Consider the following 18,979-nt stretch of genomic DNA (forward strand, 5'->3'; position numbering starts at 1 on the left):
CTGTGCTCAGGAATTACTCCTGACAGGCTTGGGGAACCACATGGGATGCTGGAGATGAAACCCCAGTCAATCATGTGCAAGGCAAATGCCCTCCCTGCTGTACCATCAGAGCCCCAGTCTTTAAGGAGCCTACTTTCTCCTAAACTTGCCCATCTGCCTGCCTCAGGACATAACCTACACATCAGGAACAGGTTATTGCTTTATTAATCTGAAATACTGAAAGCTTTTTTGAAGGGGAAGCCCTCCTGACTGTACTCAGGACTAACTCCTAGTTGTGTGCTCAAGAAGTCCTCCTGGTGGACTTGGGGGACCATATGGAAGGCCGGGGATCGAATACAGGTCTGTGATATGCAAGGTAAACACCCTCCCCATGGCTCTGGTCTCTTTGTAAAGTGTATAAAAAAGAAATTGTTGGGGCCGGAGAGATAGCACAGCAGCGTTTGCCTTGCAAGCAGCCGATCCGGGACTTAAGGTGGTTGGCTCAAATCCCGGCGTCCCATATGGTCCCCTGTGCCTGCCAGGAGCAATTTCTGAGGAGATAGCCATGAGTAAGTCCTGAACAACGCCGGATGTGGCCCAAAATCAAAAAAAAAAAAAATTGTCCTTCAGACTTTTCTCTCACCAGCTGAAAATTCAGGAGCAAGTGAAGCACGTCTTAAGCCTATTTTAATGTGTGGAAGGGCTGTAGTGGGAAGGCAAACGTCCCTGATTGAGATGCAATCACTGATCTCCCCTTCCTCAGGCCCATAGGAGCCTCATCAGGAGTGTTGCCCTCACAGGACTGACCTCAGCACTACACACCCTTGACACTCAGTCTCTGGGACAAGGAGACTGCGCCCAGACAGACCCTGCGCTGGCCACCTGGCCTGTGGACCTGTCGAAAGGCAGCGAGTGATGCCATCTCCTCACCAGCTCCAAGGACAACTTAAAATTTTTTAAAATGTTTTAATATTTTTCTTTTTAGGGACAAGGTTTTACAGTAAGTTGAATAATAAATGAAAACAAGTGAGATCAAGATAAAAAGACAGAAATCTGATATAGAAAACAAGGAGTTTGCTGGGCAAGAACTCGGGCCCCACTCATGGCTCCCATTGCCACTGGAAGGAGTTTCGCCTCCTTTCCTTTCCCTTCCTTGCCTCTGCCCTACTCAGGGCTTCATTTTGCTCAGCCGGAGATCACGCTCAATTTCAAACTGCCTGTGATCCACCCGGTCGAGGAATGCTTTCCGCTCAATGTACCTGAAAGGAAACAGAAACAAGGGCTGTTGGTAGAATCCAGCGCCAGAAAAATGCAGAGAGGGGTGAGGGTGAGATCAATGGGTTCCAGGGTGACCCATCCAACTTTCTTTCCTTCACCCAAATCACTTCCATGAAACTAACAGAGACACTCTTGGCCTAAAGATGGAACAGTTGGTGGCCCTTCAAGGGCCAAGTGTGAGGGTCCCAGGGAGAGGAGAGAGTTCGGGGATGGCCAGGTGCTGGCTTAGACCCCAGATACCCACCCTGCACAAGGCCAAGCCAGCACTAGCCTCTGTCTCCTCCTCCTGCTCCTCCTTTGTAGTGTTTGCACTATCCAGATCCCTGGCTCTGGGTGGTACTGCCTGGTGGTGGAAGAAAAGCTGAGACCCTGAGGGGTGTGCATGCAGGACGGGCAGTTCAGGATGCCCTGATGGTACTGACTGTCTCCAGTCCTTCCCCACCCATGGTCACTCCCGCCCTCAGTGTTGGGCATGAAGACAGGGTGCCTCTGCTACCCAGACCACAATTAGGGTACCCTAAAAAGGTCCCGCTTGACTCCTGACTGGGAGCCATGCTCGAGCCCAGGCAGGATGTGGTAGGATAGGGTCGGTAAAGACATCTGCTGCCTCTGAATGCTCCTCTCTCCAGGGTGCACCCTGATCTTCTGCAGGGCCAGCAACCCTGAGCCCTCTTTTTTTTTTTTTTTGTTTTTGGGCCACACCCGGTGATGCTCAGGGGTTACTCCTGGCTATGCGCTCAGAAATTGCCCCTGGCTTGGGGGGACCATATGGGACACCAGGGGATAGAACCGCAGTCCGTCCCACGCTAGCGCTTGCATGGCAGACACCTTACCTCTAGCGCCACCTTCCCAGCCCACCCCTGAGTCCTCTTAAAGCTGCCTATGGGAGCATCACTGACCCTTGGCAGGAACTTTTCTCTGGGAAGCAGTTGGGCAGAATCCGAACCTGACTTACAAGAATGCAGACTTTCCCTGGGGGAATGAGGGGGACTCCAGTATGAGGATGTGGGGAGGATACAAGAGGCTCTCAAAAAGGGGTAACTATGGAGTTGATTATAGTAGTTGCTGCAGAGGCTGTGAGGGGCCAGGTGGTGGAGACAGAGGTGGTTTAGCCATGGCTCAAGGCCTGAGCAGCTTTTCTTGTGCCCAGTTAACCTTATTTGATTCAGTGACCTTCAAATTTGCCATCACCCATTGGTTTTCTGCGCCTGACCATGTACTTGTAACCAAGCCTCTGGTTCCCATTAAAGATGACTGTGTTAGAGAAAACACAAAACATCTTCTCTTTGTTACCCGTGGAAGACACACCCTAATGATGACCGGGTCAGTGGTGCTGATGCTCAGAGGTCCCCTGGCACAGCCTGTGCTGCTCCGGTGAGCCCAGCCCTGCTTTCCCAAGTGTCTCTCCCCTGCATGTGACCCTCCTCTTAATTCTGGCCAAGCTGAGGCCACATTGGACAGGGCTCACTGCCCTGGCTAGGTGTGGCAGGTAAGGCAGGAGATCTCACTATGGGGAAGCCTCTGTCCTGGAGTCAGGTCCTGAGCACAAGTACAGAGGATGAAAAGTCTGTTCCACCTCCTGGGGGCCCCGTGGGAGCCTACAGGTCCATCACCGAGCAGTGTTCAGTCTACACTGGCTAGGCAGGTGGTAGGAGAGAGCAGCAGGGGCAGGTGGGGGAGCCCTGTGGGATCAGGCCACCAGCCTGTGGCCCCAAGGAAGAGCATATTCCTCAGCTGCAGGGCCCTGAAACCAGAGTAGTAAGCTGACTGTAGACTAAGAGGCAAAGAGGCCAGGGTTCAGGGTGGCCTCAGGTACAAAGGACATTTATTTATTTATTTGTTTGTTTGTTTGTTTTTTGGATCACACCCGGCAGCGCTCAAGGGTTACTCCTGGCTCTATGCTCAGAAATCGCTCCTGGCAGGCATGGGGGACCATATGGGATGCCGGGATTAGAACTACCGTTTTTCTGTGCATGCAAGGCAAATGCTTTACCCCCATGCTATCTCTCTGGTTCGAGAAAGGACATTTAAATGATGCCCAAGGGAAGCCCCACAGCCTTTAAGGCAGGTGTGGAGGCCTCACCACCTGCCTGCCTGCTGCAGCTGGGACCAGGAGCTGGGACCTGGCCCACTGCTAGACATTAGGATCTCACCACTGAGACAGAAGGGGCCAAGGAGGAGAGTCATCCTGACATTTGCTTCCAGTGTGACTCTGGGCAAAATACTTAATGTTCTGTGCTTTTGGTCTGTGAAATGGGAATACAAATGGACAGTGAAGTCCTGCAAAGAGCTTTATAATGAGGCTAACAGCAGTGCAGAATTGTGAAGGGTTTCTGGCATCTCGCTTCTGAATTCCAACTTGACCGAGTCACTCTAGACACAGGACACGGGACACAGACCCAGGACAGATGCAGGAGAGGAGAAGATGGGATCTGGGCCGAGTAAGCCTTGTAGGGACGCTCAGTGCGAAGTCCCAGATCCTAGGCAGCAGCTAAGTCCTCCCGGGACCCAGCCTGGTTCAGCCGTCCCTGGGGTGCTTATTAATAGATGCACTGATGGCATCAACACTCCAGGGGTTCCCCTGGCTCCTCCTCTCAGAACCAGGTTAAGCACAACAGGCCAGGGCATCTTTCTCAGTCTTCCGACCCAAATTACAGCTCAGCTTGGCCCCTAGTTTCAGAGATCTAGGCCCCTGGGCAGGGAGTGGACGTGTGTGGGAGTACAGGCAGGAATGAGGGAAACAGTGGCTTCTCCTCTCTCTGCACCATGACCTTCTGGTGCTCAGTAGTACCCATGAGAGGCTTCTGTCCTTTGAAAGTGCAGGGGGCAAGGAAGGTCAGGGCCACCAAGCAGAGAAAGGGGGACAGGGATGTCCTTGGCCATCCCTCAGGCTTGGGAAAGAGGGCATGGCTCAGGTGACCGGGAACCTGGATTCCCCAGCTTCTGTCCTCGCACTTCATGGTTCTGCAAGTGACTGGGGATGTCACAAGGAGACCCCAGAGGAAGCATGTGCTTTTCTCTGGACTCTCCCTCATGCTGGTGTCTGACATCTGTTGCCTAGGGTGAGCTAGCTGCTTCTCAGCGTCTGTGCAGGCATCACAGAGCCTGTGAGGCCGGAGGGCCAGGGACCTGGGATGCCAACTGCACAGTTGTCAGGGGACTGACAGGGGCAAGGGGGAAGCTTCCTGAGGGGTTCGGTGACAAGAGATGGTTGCCTAGAGGTGGTGAAGGGGGGCCGTGGATGGGAGGATGGGGTGGAAGCAAACTGCCAAGAGCATGTCGGGAAGGCCAGTGGTGTGGTCAGTGAGGGACCATGGGAGGGGAAATGTATGTTCACAAACACCCTGGGCACAGCTGCCACTTCTAATTCCTGCAGAGCCCCAGGAGCTATGCTGGGTAGTTACTGCTTCAAAGATGATGATGAGGAGGCCAGAGCACAGGGTTGGGCCCATGGGGTCCCTAAGACACACCACATGCAGGAGAGTGAGTGTGGAGGACATGGCAGATGACTAAAGAGGACCAGGACACAGGAAGGTGCCCTCCAGATAGCACTTGGGGTCTAGTTCTCCTTGGCTCCCTACAGCTTTTCCCAAGGCTCTAGTCTCTCAACCTTAATCTGCTCTTGACGAATACACCTGTGCTGTGTGAACCCCTCGGTCTATATTTCTTTTACAAACTGACCTGCTGTACTATCACTCTGCTCTTATTTTTTATTTTTTCTTAAAAAAATTACAGGGGCCAGAGCAATAGCATAGTGGAGAGGGCATTTGCCTTGAACATGCTGAACCTAATTCGATTCCCACATCCCATAAGGTCCCTCAAGCCTGCTAGGATTAATATCTGAGCGTCATTGTGTGTGACCCAAAGACTAAAAAAAGAAAAACTATTTTAAATTTTAGTTTTTTTTTTTTTTTCGGGCCACACTCGTTTGATGCTCAGGGGTTACTCCTGGCTAAGCGCTCAGAAATTGCCCCTGGCTTGGGGGGACCATATGGGACGCCGGGGGATAGAATCGAAGTCTTTCCTTTGGCTAGCGCTTGCAAGGCAGACACCTTACCTCTAGGGCCACCTCGCCGGCCCCAAGGAAAACTAATTTTTTTTTTTTTTTTTGTGGTTTTTGGGTCACACCCGGCAGTGCTCAGGGGTTATTCCTGGCTCCAGGCTCAGAAATTGCTCCTGGCAGGCACGGGGGACCATATGGGACGCTGGGATTCGAACCGATGACCTCCTGCATGAAAGGCAAACACCTTACCTCCATGCTATCTCTCCAGCCCCCCCCCCCCCGAAAACTATTTTAATCCTTTTTTTGGTTTTGTTTTATTTTGGTGCCAAACCCAGTGGTGCTCAGAGAACCCTATGTGTTGCCCAGGTTGGCTGCATATAAGGTCAGTACTTAAACTCTGTTCTATTTCTCTGGTGTTTAAATTTTTTTCCAATCTTTGTTTTTTTGGTTTGCTTTTGGGCCACAAGCGACAATGCTCAGGGTTTACTCTTGGCCTATGCTCAGAAGTTACCCTTTGGAAGGGCTGGAGCAATAGCACAGCGGTAGGGCATTTGCCTTTCACGAGGTTGATCCATGACGGATCTGAATTCGATCCCTGGCGTCTCATATGTTCCCCCAAGTCAGGAGCTATTTTTTTGGGGGCGAGGGGTCACACCTGGCAGTTCTCAGGGGTTACTCCTGGCTCTATGCTCAAAAATGACTCCTAGCAGGCCCAGGGGACCATATGAGATGCCGGGATTCAAACCAACGTCCTTCTGCATGCAAGGCAAACAGTCTACCTCCATGCTATCTCTCCGGCCCCAAGCCAGGAGCTATTTCTGAGGGTACAGCCAGCAATAATCCCTGAGCGTCACTGAGTGTGGCCCCAAAACAAAACAAAACAAACAAAAAAGAGGGGGCAGGAGAGATAGCACAGCGGTATGGCGTTTGTCTTGCAAGCGGCCGACCCAGGACCAACGTTGGTTCGAATCCTGGTATCCCATATGGTTCCCTGTGCCTATCCAGGAGCATTTCCTGAGCACAGAGCCAGGAATAATCCCTGAACACCACCAAGTGTGGCCCAAAAAACCAAAAACCAAAAAAAAAAAAAAAAAAAAAAAAAAAAGGAAATCACTCCTTGCAAGCTCTGGGACCATATGGGATACTAAAGACTGAATCCTGGTTGGTCATATACAAGGTAAACTGTGCTACTGCTCGGGCCCCCTTTTTTCAATCTTGAATGACAGGGCTATGTCCCCGGTGATAATAGCTCATGCAAAGTGCTGCACCTAGTGCCAAGCCCTGGATTTGGTCTCAACACTGTAGGGTTCTGGCAGGCCCAGGGAGCACCTGCCCCACAGGTGTGTGGTGGCTGGTCCCACCCCAGGTGTTTCGCATGAACTGAGCCTGCACAGCTCTGCTGTGCTCCCAGGATCCCTGGGTCTGCATGGGATTTCTAAGAAGAGGCAACCTCTGTACATGTGTGTGAGCACTACTGAGTGCAGACCCCTGGGATCACAAGCCATAGCACCACCACCCTCAGGAGAATTCCAGCCAAGTGGGGAATCCCTCAGCAGAGCAGCAACTCTCCATTGAAGGCGAAAACGGAAAAATAAAAAGAATTTAAAAAATGTTATGGGGTTGGGGCCGGGCGGTGGCGCTAAAGGTAAGGTGCCTGCCTTGCCTGCGCTAGCTTTGGACGGACCGAGGTTCGATCCCCCGGTGTCCCATATGGTCCCCCAAGCCAGGAGCAACTTCTGAGCACATAGCCAGGAGTAACCCCTGAGCATTACCGGGTGTGGCCCAAAAATCAAAAAAAAAAAAAAATGTTATGGGTCGCAAGGATAGTACAGCAGGTAGAGGCCCTGCCTTGCATAAAGCTGGCATCTTGTATTATCTTCTACCAGGAGTAACTGCCAGCTGTGGACCCAAAACAGAAACAAACAAACAAACAAGGGGCTGGAGAGAGAGAGCATGGAGGTAAGGCATTTACTTTTCATGCAGAAGGTCATTGGTTCGAATCCCAGCAGACAGCCAGGAATAACCCCTGAGCACCGCTGGGTGTGGCCCCCCCCCAAAAAAAAAGAAAAAAAAAAAAGAAATCACAGTGGAATTTCCCTGCTTCTGCTCAGAGGGGAAAGACCCTGCCTGGGCTGGCTGCTCCCTCCGACATTTCAGACTATCACTGCCTGTCTGATGATGGAGATGCCCTCAGTTAGCATCTGCAGGTATCTGATGGTGGAAATGCTCTCAGGTGTGGGAGCTTGGAAAAGTGAACCACATAGTGTTCCTACATCATTTTCTGGCTGCCTGGGGTGGCCGCACTGGGCAAGCAGCTGTCTGGATGCTCATCCCAGGGCAGGACAATCCAGGGACAGTACGGGTATGAACTGAAGGCAGGGGATGCACTTTTAGAGAGGGAGGAGGACACCCCACCCGAGCAGCCTTTCCAGGCATGTTGAAGGATCAGGGGTCGAGAACTTCAGAAGCAGGTGCTGGGCCAGACATTCTGGGTTCAGATTCTCTCTGCCTATATTTTCCTTCTGCCTCTCTCTCTTTGAAGGTAGGTCAGCCCCTTTACCTCTTTGGGCCTTAGTTTCCCCTCCTGCAAAGAATCGAGTTTTTTCTTTTCTGTCAGTTTTTGCTCCACACCCAGCGGTGCTCAGGACTTACTCCGGGCTCTGCTCTGTGCTCACCTCCTGGCAGTGCTCAGGGGATCATGTGGGATGCTGGGGATTGAACCTGGGTTAACCACAAACAAAGCAAGTGCCCTACTTGCTGTAGTACCTCTCTAGCGCCTTCTCCCTTACCCCTTTTAGGTTTTTTTGGGAACAGTGCTCAGGGGTGACTCCTGGCTCTGTACTCAGGGATCACTCCTGGTGGTACTTGGGATCAAATGGAATGCTGGGGATTGAACCTAGGTCACTGCAAACACCCTCCCCTCTCAACTATCACTCTAACTCTTCCTTCCCCTCCCTTTTAAAAGCACGTGTGTGTGTGTGTGTGTGTGTGTGTGTGTGTGTGTGCGCGCGCGTGCGCACATGGTTTTTGGGTCACACCTGGCAGTGCTCAGGGGGTTTTCCTGGCTCCATGCTCAGAAATTGCTCCTGGCAGGCACGGGGGACCATATGGGACACCATATGGGATTTGAACCAACCACCTTAGGTCCTGGATTGGCTGCTTGCAAGGCAAACACCGCTGTGCTATCTCTCCGGGCCCTCCACTGTGATTTCTCACATGCAGCCAAGTTGGGCCTCAAAGCAACTTCCCAGGACTGTGAGGCTTAGAGGGCAGTGGGGAGGGCAGGTGAGCAGAGGAAAGACTGCATGTGGGGAGTATCCACCCAGGGCAGGACAGCGTGAAGAGGCCCTCTCACAGCCCCCTTTTATCTGCAGATGGCCTTTGCTGTAGCGTTCCTCTTCCCAAGGACAATGCCTGGCCATTCCTGTGCACCAGTGAGTGCCATTACACTCCTGTTCTCTGTTCTCAGGAGCAAACACAGTCCAGTCAGATAATCAGCTCTCAGAGAAGCATACACGTCTCCTTCCTGCTGGCCTGGCCACGCTCACTGGACTACCAAGAGGAGGGGGAGTGCGGCAGCTGACTCAGATATGGGGCAGCTCTGGGGCAAAAGTCAGGGGCTCCCCAGATAACATTAATCCCGGCCTAGCCTCCTGGGCCTCTTTACACAGCTGGGAGCTTCCACCTTGCTCTTGGGCCATGAGATCTTGGCCAGCTGAACCCGGAAGTTGAGTTGAACAGCTCATAAAGTCATTCATTCATTTATTTTCAAACATATCGGTCAACTTCTCCAATTCACAAATAAATCCCTCACCTCTTTTACACACACCACACACACACACACATACACACGCACGCACACACACACACACACACACACACACGCATGCACAGACACATGCGTGTGCGAGCATATGGCTCTCATAGTCCAAAGGTCAAATTCTCCAAGAGTGCTACCTTGCTGAGGGGTGTTGGAACCTCAGTGCGGTGGTGTTGGGTGGTCACATACTTCCTGCCTCTTTGGGTGTAGGGCGCTGACCACTTCTGCAGTAAATGTGACCTTTTGCTCTTTGAAGCGTCTTTACCTCACTCTCTGATACTTCTTGCTGTCAGAGGAGTTCAGGGACATCCTCTTTGTAACCCCAGGAAAGAGGAAGGGGAGCAGTCTGGGGGGGGGGGGCTGAGATCTGACTGACTGAGGGCTGGTGTGTCACGTAGCAGGAAGCCCAGAGAGCAGCCCCATCTGGGCCGTGACTTGGACTTAAAATCCCAGCAGGATGCCATAGAGTCTAGTGGGCTCCGTGAAATTACTTCGGCTAGTCTGGCCAAGCCAGAGGTGCGCATGTAAGCAAACAAAGTGACTGGGAATTCACCGGCTGCTTGTCCTTCTGCTGAGAGAACCGCAGCTCATGTCTTCCCGGCCTTTCTCACTGGTAGAACCAGCCCACATCGGAACAGCCTCACCGACAAACTAAAGGGCACAGCTTTCCCCTAGAAATGTGCCCAAGGTGGAATGAAGTTAACTCTGAGGCAAACTATCAAGTGCTTAGGATTTTCATGGGAACAGCATTCCTTCCTAATTTTGGTTTGTTTTTTGGGCCATACCCAGTGGTCCTTGGTAGACTGTTTAGGGGGTGGAACTGGAGTGTTCCAAATGCCAGGCCTGAGCCAGTCCTTGGCACCCTCTCACACTTACCCTTCCTTCCCTCGATTGTGGATGGCCAGCTCTTCGCCAATGCCTTCCTCCTCTTTGAAGCTCTCCCAGTCCAATTTGGACTTCTCGAGGGTGCTCAGCTTCTGTTTCTTGGCTCCAATTTTCCCCAAAAGGCTGCTCATGCCACTTGACCTTTTGAATCTAAAAAAAGGGCAGAAACATGTGATGTGTAAAACAAAACAAGTGCTCTGACACAGGCTGGGGTGGGGGGCTTTCTTGATATTACAGTGATTTATCTTTTTTTTTTGTTTTGTTTTTGGGCCACACCCGTTTGATGCTCAGGGGTTATTCCTGGCTATGTGCTCAGAAATCGCCCCTGGATGGGCCCGGAGAGATAGTACAGCGGTGTCTGCCTTGCAATCAGGACCAAAGGTGGTTGGTTCGAATCCCGGTGTCCCATATGGTCCCCCGTGCCTGCCAGGAGCTATTTCTGAGCAGACAGCCAGGAGTAACCCCTGAGCATCGCCGGGTGTGGCCCAAAAACCAAAAACCAAAAAAAAAAAAAAAAAAAAAGAAAAAAAGAAAAAAAAGAAATCGCCCCTGGCTTGGGGGGACCATATGGGATGCCGGGGGATCAAACCTCGGTCCGTTCCTTGGCTAGCGCTTGCAAGGCAGACACCTTACCTCTAGCGCCACCTTCCCGGCCCTTACAGTGATTTATCTTAGTGAGAATCTTGTTCCTATCAGGGGTATTTCCCGTCTGGGGCAGCATACGCTGTAAGGAAATTAGAATATGGTTCCATTTCTCCTTGCCTAGCACTAGCAGAGCTTGCCAAGTGTGGGGAGGGGCCAGGGATAGGAAATCCTGAGCTCTCCACTCTCCCTGAAGTCTGTGCTTCAGAGAAGGTGGAGGAGGAGGAGGAAGAAGAGGAAGCTGAGGTAGGCAATTCCCATGTGGCCTGGAACGATGCACTGTGGCTCAAACTCTGAGCTGTGTGCAGGCTCATTCTTGAACCAGTCTTGGCATCTACAAAGCACGCTCCAGCTCCCAGGCTACTGTGGCCCTTCAGGCAGTACCTGGCTCAGCAAAGGCACAGGAGCTGAGAGCAGACTGAATCTCGGCCAGCCACCAGTGCCTGAGAGCCCCAGGGAGTCTGAAGAGAAACCGAATTGGATCCCGACGTGCGTGATGAACCACGAGTCATGCTATCTTAAAGGGATCTTAACCATCAGTTTCCTTTCAGCTCCTGTGAGTCAGGACCCTGGTTTTCCCCAGGGAGGAGGAGAAGGTCCCTCATCCTGAAAGCAGGGAATGTACAGCCTGGGTCCTCTGTAGCTGCTTATAGCTATCATGGGCTGGGGGGGAGAAAGTCTAGATGAGTTCAAGTCTTGGCAGGTCGAATGTCTCCAGAGAAGGCTGAGTGTCTGAGATCAAGTAAGAACTGCTGAATGCAGCTGGGCAGCAGGAAGGAACTATGGGTCCCTCTAGGAAGTTAATGAGAAAGCCTGTCAGTATGACTTGACTTTTCGAGGTCCTGCACTCCTCCTGAACAGACATCATCAGGCCTCACCACATGTCAGGACTCGTTCCAGTGCTGCTAGATCTTGATGGCTCTTGGAGCCGCTGTCTCAGCTTATTGTCCCTCAGACCTATGGAGGGCCAGCCTCAGAGGTACAGAGGAAGAGGAGCCTCTGAAGTCCAGCATCGATCTAACCATTCAGCCACCTCCCCGATGCACCATGTCCTACTGTAGCAGTGGAACAGACAACTGGCTTCCCAGTTGCATTCACAGCCTGTTCCATGCTGAGCTTTAGAGAGACTCAGAACAGTCTGGGGCAAGCATCATCGCGTGGGTTTGTCAGAAAAAGAAAGGCTCGGGGCCGGAGAGATAGCATGGAGGTAAGGCGTTTGCCTCTCATGCAGGAGGTCATCGGTTCGAATCCCGGCGTCCCATATATGGTCCTCCCGTGCCTGCCAGGAGCAATTTCTGAGCCTGGAGCCAGGAATAACCCCTGAGCACTGCCGGGTGTGACCCAAAAACCACAAAAAAAAAAAAAAAAAAAAAAAAAAAAAAAAAAAAAAAGAAAGGCTCAATGATACAGCAAAGGACAAATTCATAGAAAATGCAGATGAGGTTGGCTGCCACTGCTGTCCTAGGAGCTTCCCACTACCTCCCCAGGATGACAAGAAAAAGAAAGATGCTAGGGGCCAAAGTGATGTAACAGTGGTAGGGCGTTTGCCTTGCATGTGGACGACCCAGGACAGATCTGAGTTTGATTCTTGGCATCCCATATAGTCTCTTGAGCCTGCCAGGAGCAATTTCTGAGCGCAGAGCCAGGAGTAACCCCTGAGCTCCGCTGAGTGTGTTCCAAAATCAAAACAAAAAACTCAAAAAAAAAAAAATAGATGCTGGAAAGTAAGCCAAGAAAGGCAGAGGCCAAGTAAACAAATTCGGGGCCAGGAGAAAAAGAAGTGGTCCAAAAGCCAAGTTCAGGACAAGCACAATATCCTGGTCTGGTTTGAAGAAGCCATTTATGACAAGCTCCAATTGTAAGCTTATACCTCTGCTGCTGTGACTGAGAGGATGAAGACTCCAGTGTCCCTGGCCAGGGCGGTCCTTCAGGAGCTCCTGTGTAAAGGATTTGCTAAACTGGGGTCAAAGCACAGGGGTTGAGTGATTTACACCAGAAATACAAGGGTGTCGAGGACACCCTGGGTGCTGGGAAGATGTGTGAGCAAGAGCTGACTGACTCTACATTGTTTTGGGCCACATCTGGCAGTGCTCAAAGGTTACTTCTGCCCCTGCACACAGGTATTATTCCTGGCAGTTCTCGGGAGCCATATGGGATACTGGGGATCAAACCCAGGTTGGCCTCATTCAAGGCAAGGTACTATCTCACCAACCCTCAACTGAACATTCTGAAAAATAAAACTTAAAAGCCCCACCACAATAAAAAGAAAGGAAAAGAAAAAGGAAAAAATGCAAATCAAGGTCAAAGTGAGGTGCCTCCAAATGCCAGTGTAGCCAGCCCCTTGTGGATGAATTCCCTCACCAGGTCCCCAATCTTCCTCCAGCACAAGACTGGGAGCTACAGGGCAGGCACAGCACCTGCGTAGAAAGCAGGTTCTAGTCCACCACTCTGAATGCTCTGGGTCCTGCTGCTATGTGTTAGGATGTGGGGAGTAGGGAGACGGGTAGGCGGGCAGTTCCAAATTCTCTCATTCTGACCCATTCCACTGACAGTGATGGCAGTAGAAAAGGCGTGGGATGTTCCAAATTTTCTCTGGTTCCCGCCTGGCTCCCTGTGACTTGGCTGTGGTACTTGCACACTCGCACTCAGATCCTGGCTGTGATGCCAGGCATGATCTTGCTACAGTGCTCACTGGTGTCCCCCAGTCACGAGCTGTTGTGTGACCCTGAGTTTGGACTGCAGAACCTCAGGGATCGCACCAGGCAATTTGGAGGTGGCAGTGCCAAGCTCAAGACCTCACACTTGTGCAATAGGAGGATCTGCTGAGATATCTCCATGACCTGGGGAAGAATATTCCCACCCCCTTTGTTTTTGGGTCACACAAGTAGGACTGAGGGCCACTCTGAGCATAGGTGTTGGACAGCAAACTCAGCTACAGCATGTAGGCCTGAGCTCCAGCCCTTTAAAGGCAGCATCTCCTGGACCTCAGAGTCTTTTTTTTTTTTTAAACACAGGTCTGGGAACACCTCCTCCCTATAACCCTTAAACATCAGTCTCAAGAGCCCTGAGAGAGAGAGGTTTGTGAAGGACCTCATTTACTTGTAGTGCTTGTCCAGTAGTGGTGACTGAAGAGTAGTTGTCTCTGGGATGGTGTTTGGGACAGGAAACACATGTGTAAGTAAGAGAAGCTACCTGAGACCATATGTTCCAGGCACAGGAGAGGGAGTGGCTGGGAGGTGGCTAAACTCAACTGATTTATTTGAGAATGAGTCAACTAAAATCCAAGGAGGTTCACAACAGGAGACTTGGGGTTTCTCCATGGCTCTTCCTGCACCCAGCCTGTCACTTCCACCTTGTTGATGATGACTAGAGGGGGTGGGGAGAGGAAATCAATGACTTTTGGGGACCATCGTCACACTCCAACTTCTGTTAAGGGGCAAAGGGGGCTGGCACTTATTTTCTCTACAGCCCTACAGTGCACGGTGCACAGGGCCCGAGTCTTACTCACTCCTGACTCACTCCCAGCAGAGCCCGAAACATTGCTCACAATCATCAAACTCCATGAACAAAATCCCTGCTAATCCAACACTGAACTCAGCCAGATAGATTTCCTCCCTGAGGTCACAGACTCAACACTCCATTTGCTCTGCTAGGACAGAGGAGGGGGCTGCTGACAAGACCAGGTCCAATACACTCGCCGGGAGCAGAAGCTAATGTTCCTTAGAACTGCGGCGCACAGGGCCCAGCTCGAACAGGCTTTCCCTCTAACCTGCAGAACCACTAAGATGCAAATTATCTGGAGCAGAGTGTCTTTGGCAAAGGCGGGTCTTTCCCTTTGCATTTGTATCTGTTTATAAGGCAGGAGTGGACTCGCTGGGCTTATAAATTATACAGATCTCTCAAAATCACACACGGGTCTGGGCCTGGCATGGAATGCTGAGAAATAGACAGCATTTAGGGCCATTCTTCAGAGAGGGCTTCCCAGAGCGTCTTTAGAGTTGGCTGAAATCCCTAAGAACGAAGAAGAAAGCCCCAACCCTAGGGCCAGTTTCATTCTTCACCTGTGTGGCTCAGAGGAACCTCCCCAGAGATCAGCCCATGCCACTCAAGGAACTGACTAGAAACCAAGGATATAGCAGGGGTATTCACAACCCTTCGCACTGCCCTATTCGGTCCCAGAGCTGTTCTATGGCATCTTGGGCTCGGAAGAGCACTCTAAAAAGTTTTGTGGCTTTTGAAACATGATCAGGATTCTTTTTTTTTTTTTTTTGGTTTTTGGGCCACACCCTGTGACGCTCAGGGGTTACTCCTGGCTATGCGCTCAGAAGTTGCTCCTGGCTTCTTGGGGGACCATATGGGACGCTGGGAGATCGAACCGCGGTCAGTCCTAGGCTAGCGCAGGCAAGGCAGGCACCTTTACCTCCAGCGCCACCGCCCGGCCCATGATCAGGATTCTTAAGAGCATTGACACAGTTCCAACAACCAAGTGGCAGCTATCAGCAAAAGGTGAGAGAGAAGCGGGCACATCAGCTGTGGCTTCCCAGCAAAATGGAAAGAACTGGGCTGGTCTCAGTCTATTCCAAGAACAAAGGGCCACACCTGGTGGTACTCAGGGCAGAACCCAGGACAGCTGCATTGTGGTGTGTTCTCTCCCTCTCCAGCCCAGCTCCTACACCTTCAAACCACTGTTAGACAAACCAAGCTGATTTTCCTAGGAGCGCAAGTCCTGAATCCCAATCTCCCATCAAACAAGAAATCGTGGCAAGAGAAGAGACCACTATGACAAGGAGAGTTGGACATGATCCCTCAGGACGAGAACTGGGTGCTTGAAAGGAGGGAAAATGATAGGCATGAGACCCCTTCAAGTAACTGTTGCAAACCAATGTCTAAAAAGGGGAAAAAAGGGAGAGAAATAATTTATTAAAATAAATAAAGGAAGTGCAAGCAGATGCACACACGAATGCTTAAATGTTCATTAAGTTGGTGATACATTTAAAAACTAAAATATCGGGCCGGGCGGTGGCGCTGGAGGTAAGGTGCCTGCCTTGCCTGCGCTAGCCTAGGACGGACCGCGGTTCGATCCCCCGGCATCCCATATGGTCCCCCAAGAAGCCAGGAGCAACTTCTGAGCGCATAGCCAGGAGTAACCCCTGAGCGTCACAGGGTGTGGCCCAAAAACCAAAAAAAAAAAAAAAAAACCTAAAATATCACTATTTTTTTTTTTTTTTTTTGGTTTTTGGGCCACACCCGGCGGTGCTCAGGGGTTACTCCTGGCTGGCTGCTCAGAAACAGCTCCTGGCAGGCGCGGGGAACCATATGGGACACCGGGATTCATTCGAACCAACCAACCACCTTAGGTCCTGGATCAGCTGCTTGCAAGGCAAACACCGCTGTGCTCTCTCTCTGGGCCCAATTTTTTTTTTTTTGGTTTTTGGGTCACACCCGGCAGTGCTCATAGTTCCCTCCTGGCTCTCTGCTCAGAAATCGATCCTGGCAGACTCAGGAGACCATATGGGATGCCGTGATTCGAACTACTGACCTTCTGCATGCAAGGCAAACGCCTTACCCCATGCTATCTCTCCGACCCCATTATACCACTAATTTTTAAATTAAGGTAGACATCTATAGTCACATTAAAAATGCTTACAATATTTTGAATTAAGAAACATTGTAGGGGCCGGATTGTAGGTGGTTCGAATCCCTGCATCCCACATGGTCCCCCGAGCCTTCCAAGAGTGATTTATGAGCATAGAGCCAGGAGTAACCCCTGAGGACTGCAGGGTGTAACCCAAAATCAAAAACAAAAAAGAAACATTGTAGTTTAGTGATGTGGAGTTTAGGGGCCAGAGAGATGCACAGCGGTAGGTTGTTTGCCTTGCAAGCTGCCGACACAGGACAGATGTTGGTTCGAATCCCGGCGTCCCATATGGTCCCCTGTGCCTGCCAGGAGCGATTTCTGAGCACAGAGCTAGGAGTAACCCCTGAACACCGCCGGGTATGGCCCAAAAAACAAAAACAAACAAACAAAAGAAATGTGGAGTTTAACTACATACATAGTTTGTACTATAACATAGCTAAAACATTTTGTACGGTAATAAAATAAAATTAGTTTTTTTTCTTTTTCTTTTTTTTTGGTTTTTGGGTCACACCCAGCGGTGTTCAGGGGTTACTCCTGGCTGTCTGCTCAGAAATAGCTCCTGGCAGGCACAGGGAACCATCTGGGACACCGGGATTCGAACCAACCACCTTTGGTCCTGGATCGGCTGCTTGCAAGGCAAACACCACTGTGCTATCTCTCCAGGCCCTAAAATTCGTTTTTTTTTAATTTATTGATTGAATGGTTTTGAGGTCACACCCAGTGGCTCTTAAGAGGCCACTCCTGGCTCTGCAATCAAAAACCCTGGAAGGCTGAGGGACCACATGGGATGCCAAGAATTAAACTGGGTCCCTCCTGGGTCGGCCGCATGCAAGGCAAATGACCCACCATTGTGCCATCTCTCCAGCCCAAATTATTATTATTTTTTTCTTTTTAGGCCACAACCAGCAACGCTCAGAGGTTACTCCTGGCTACGTGTTTAGAAATTGCTCCTGGGGGGCCGGGCGGTGGCGCAAGAGGTAAGGTGCCTGCCTTGCCTGCGCTAGCCTTGGACGGACCGCAGTTCGATCCCCCGGTGTCCCATATGGTCCCCCAAGCCAGGAGCGACTTCTGAGCGCATAGCCAGGAGTAACCCCTGAGCGTTACCGGGTGTGGCCCAAAAACCAAAAAAAAAAAAAAAAAAAAAAAAAAGAAATTGCTCCTGGGTTGGGGGACCATATGGGACACCGGGGATCAAACAATGGTCTGTCCTAGGTTAGAACATGCAAGGCAGATGCCCTACCGCTTACGCCACTGCTCCGGCCCCATCCAGCCTAAATTTTTAATAATCACCTTGGTGAAAAAAAAAATAAAGGGTGGGGCCGGGCGGTGGCGCTAAAGGTAAGGTGCCTGCCTTGCCTGCGCTAGCCTTGGACGGACCGCGGTTCGATCCCCCGGTGTCCCATATGGTCCCCCAAGCCAGGAGCAACTTCTGAGCACATAGTCAGGAGTAACCCCTGAGCGTTACCGGGTGTGGCCCAAAAACCAAAAGAAAAAAAAAATAAAGGGTCTGAAGTGATAGCACAGTGGATAGGGTGTGTGCCTTGCATGAGGCCAACCTGGGTTCTCATATGGTTCCCGAGCCTTCCAGGAATGATTTCTGAGTGCAAAGATAGGAGTAACCCCTGAGCACCACTGGATGTGGCCCCAAAACCAAAAAAAAAAAAAAAAAAAAAAAGTAAGAAATAGTGGCAAGCCCCTTAGCCCTTCTGTCCTGGGCTTTCAGCTGGTGCTGGGTCGACCAAGACACTGGGGACTTGGGCCCTTTCAGCGTCAGGGAGCCAGTGGACAGCTGAGAGGCCACTGACGCAGGCAGCAGTCCACTTTGAAAGAAATAGCTGGGACGAGAGGCTTTCAAGTCACTGGGGAAAATGGCCTCATTCTCTGGGACAAGATAAACCATGTGCGAGGCAGTGTGCGCACAGGCGTCACATGTCCAGTTACTGTCCCCCTCTTTTCTGCGAGGAACAGCGTTCATTGCTCCATTGTTCGAGAACTCAGCTTCCTGCTACAAAGGGTGATTGTCTGCCCTTAATTGACGTTTGTTTTTTTATTAACCTTCCTAGCTCAGAGCCTTCACAGAGGACTCAAGTTAGATAAGGTGCAGGAAGGATGAGAGAGAAAATAGAGATGGGGGGGAGGGAGGGAGGGAGAGAGAGAGATATTAGTAAAGGAGGGAGAGAGTGGGGGAGGGAGATGCCGCTGAGGAATGTACTAGAATGGCAGAAGGACACCACCGTGGGCCGGTGAGGAGGTGAGGAATTTCCCTTAGCTGGGAGAAAAGTCTTATTGGTAACAGCTGAAAGCAGAGAACTGTCATCCAACTATTTCTCTGATTCACAGATTATAGACGTTATGTTACATTAGCAGATTTCCTTCTTTGAAGGAGCGTGAAGACAGTTGAAATAAGGTACAGGTATCTTGCCACTCTGCTGAAATACATCCTCCTGAGAACATTCTCCATCCACACACCCCTTGCCCTGGATGCACGCTGATCTAACAATGCGAGCTGACATTTGGCTCAAATGTGCCCCTGGGTATCCACATTCTGGTCTAGAGGTTTCTGCCATGCCATGCCACCCCCCCCCCCCATACAGACACATGTATGTGACATTTCTCTAGTCCCCTCTAATTTCCTCCTGTTTTCTTTTCTTTGTTTGGGTCTGAGTCTTTGAAGTCGCTGCCAACTTTTACAGTCTAGGTTGGTTGGTACTTCACTGTTTCCTACCTCAAGAGG

The 18,979-nt window shown here is 51.0% G+C and overlaps 1 protein-coding gene across 1 annotated transcript in view; it reads right to left on the minus strand.

Moving 5' to 3' along the window:
• Positions 1-993: 993 nt before the first annotated feature.
• The window catches only part of CFDP1 (craniofacial development protein 1), an 81,485-nt gene continuing 63,499 nt past the window's right edge, over positions 994-18,979 (minus strand). The window contains exons 6-7 of the mRNA XM_049786441.1: positions 9,957-10,115; positions 994-1,238 (exon numbers count right to left, since the gene is read on the minus strand). Of these exons, the coding sequence (XP_049642398.1) occupies positions 1,148-1,238; positions 9,957-10,115 (250 nt within the window). The 3' untranslated portion in view covers positions 994-1,147. The remainder of the gene's footprint in view (positions 1,239-9,956; positions 10,116-18,979) is intronic.

The sequence above is a fragment of the Suncus etruscus genome, chromosome 14 (genome assembly GCF_024139225.1).
Source record: "Suncus etruscus isolate mSunEtr1 chromosome 14, mSunEtr1.pri.cur, whole genome shotgun sequence".
NCBI classification, from domain to species: domain Eukaryota; kingdom Metazoa; phylum Chordata; class Mammalia; order Eulipotyphla; family Soricidae; genus Suncus; species Suncus etruscus.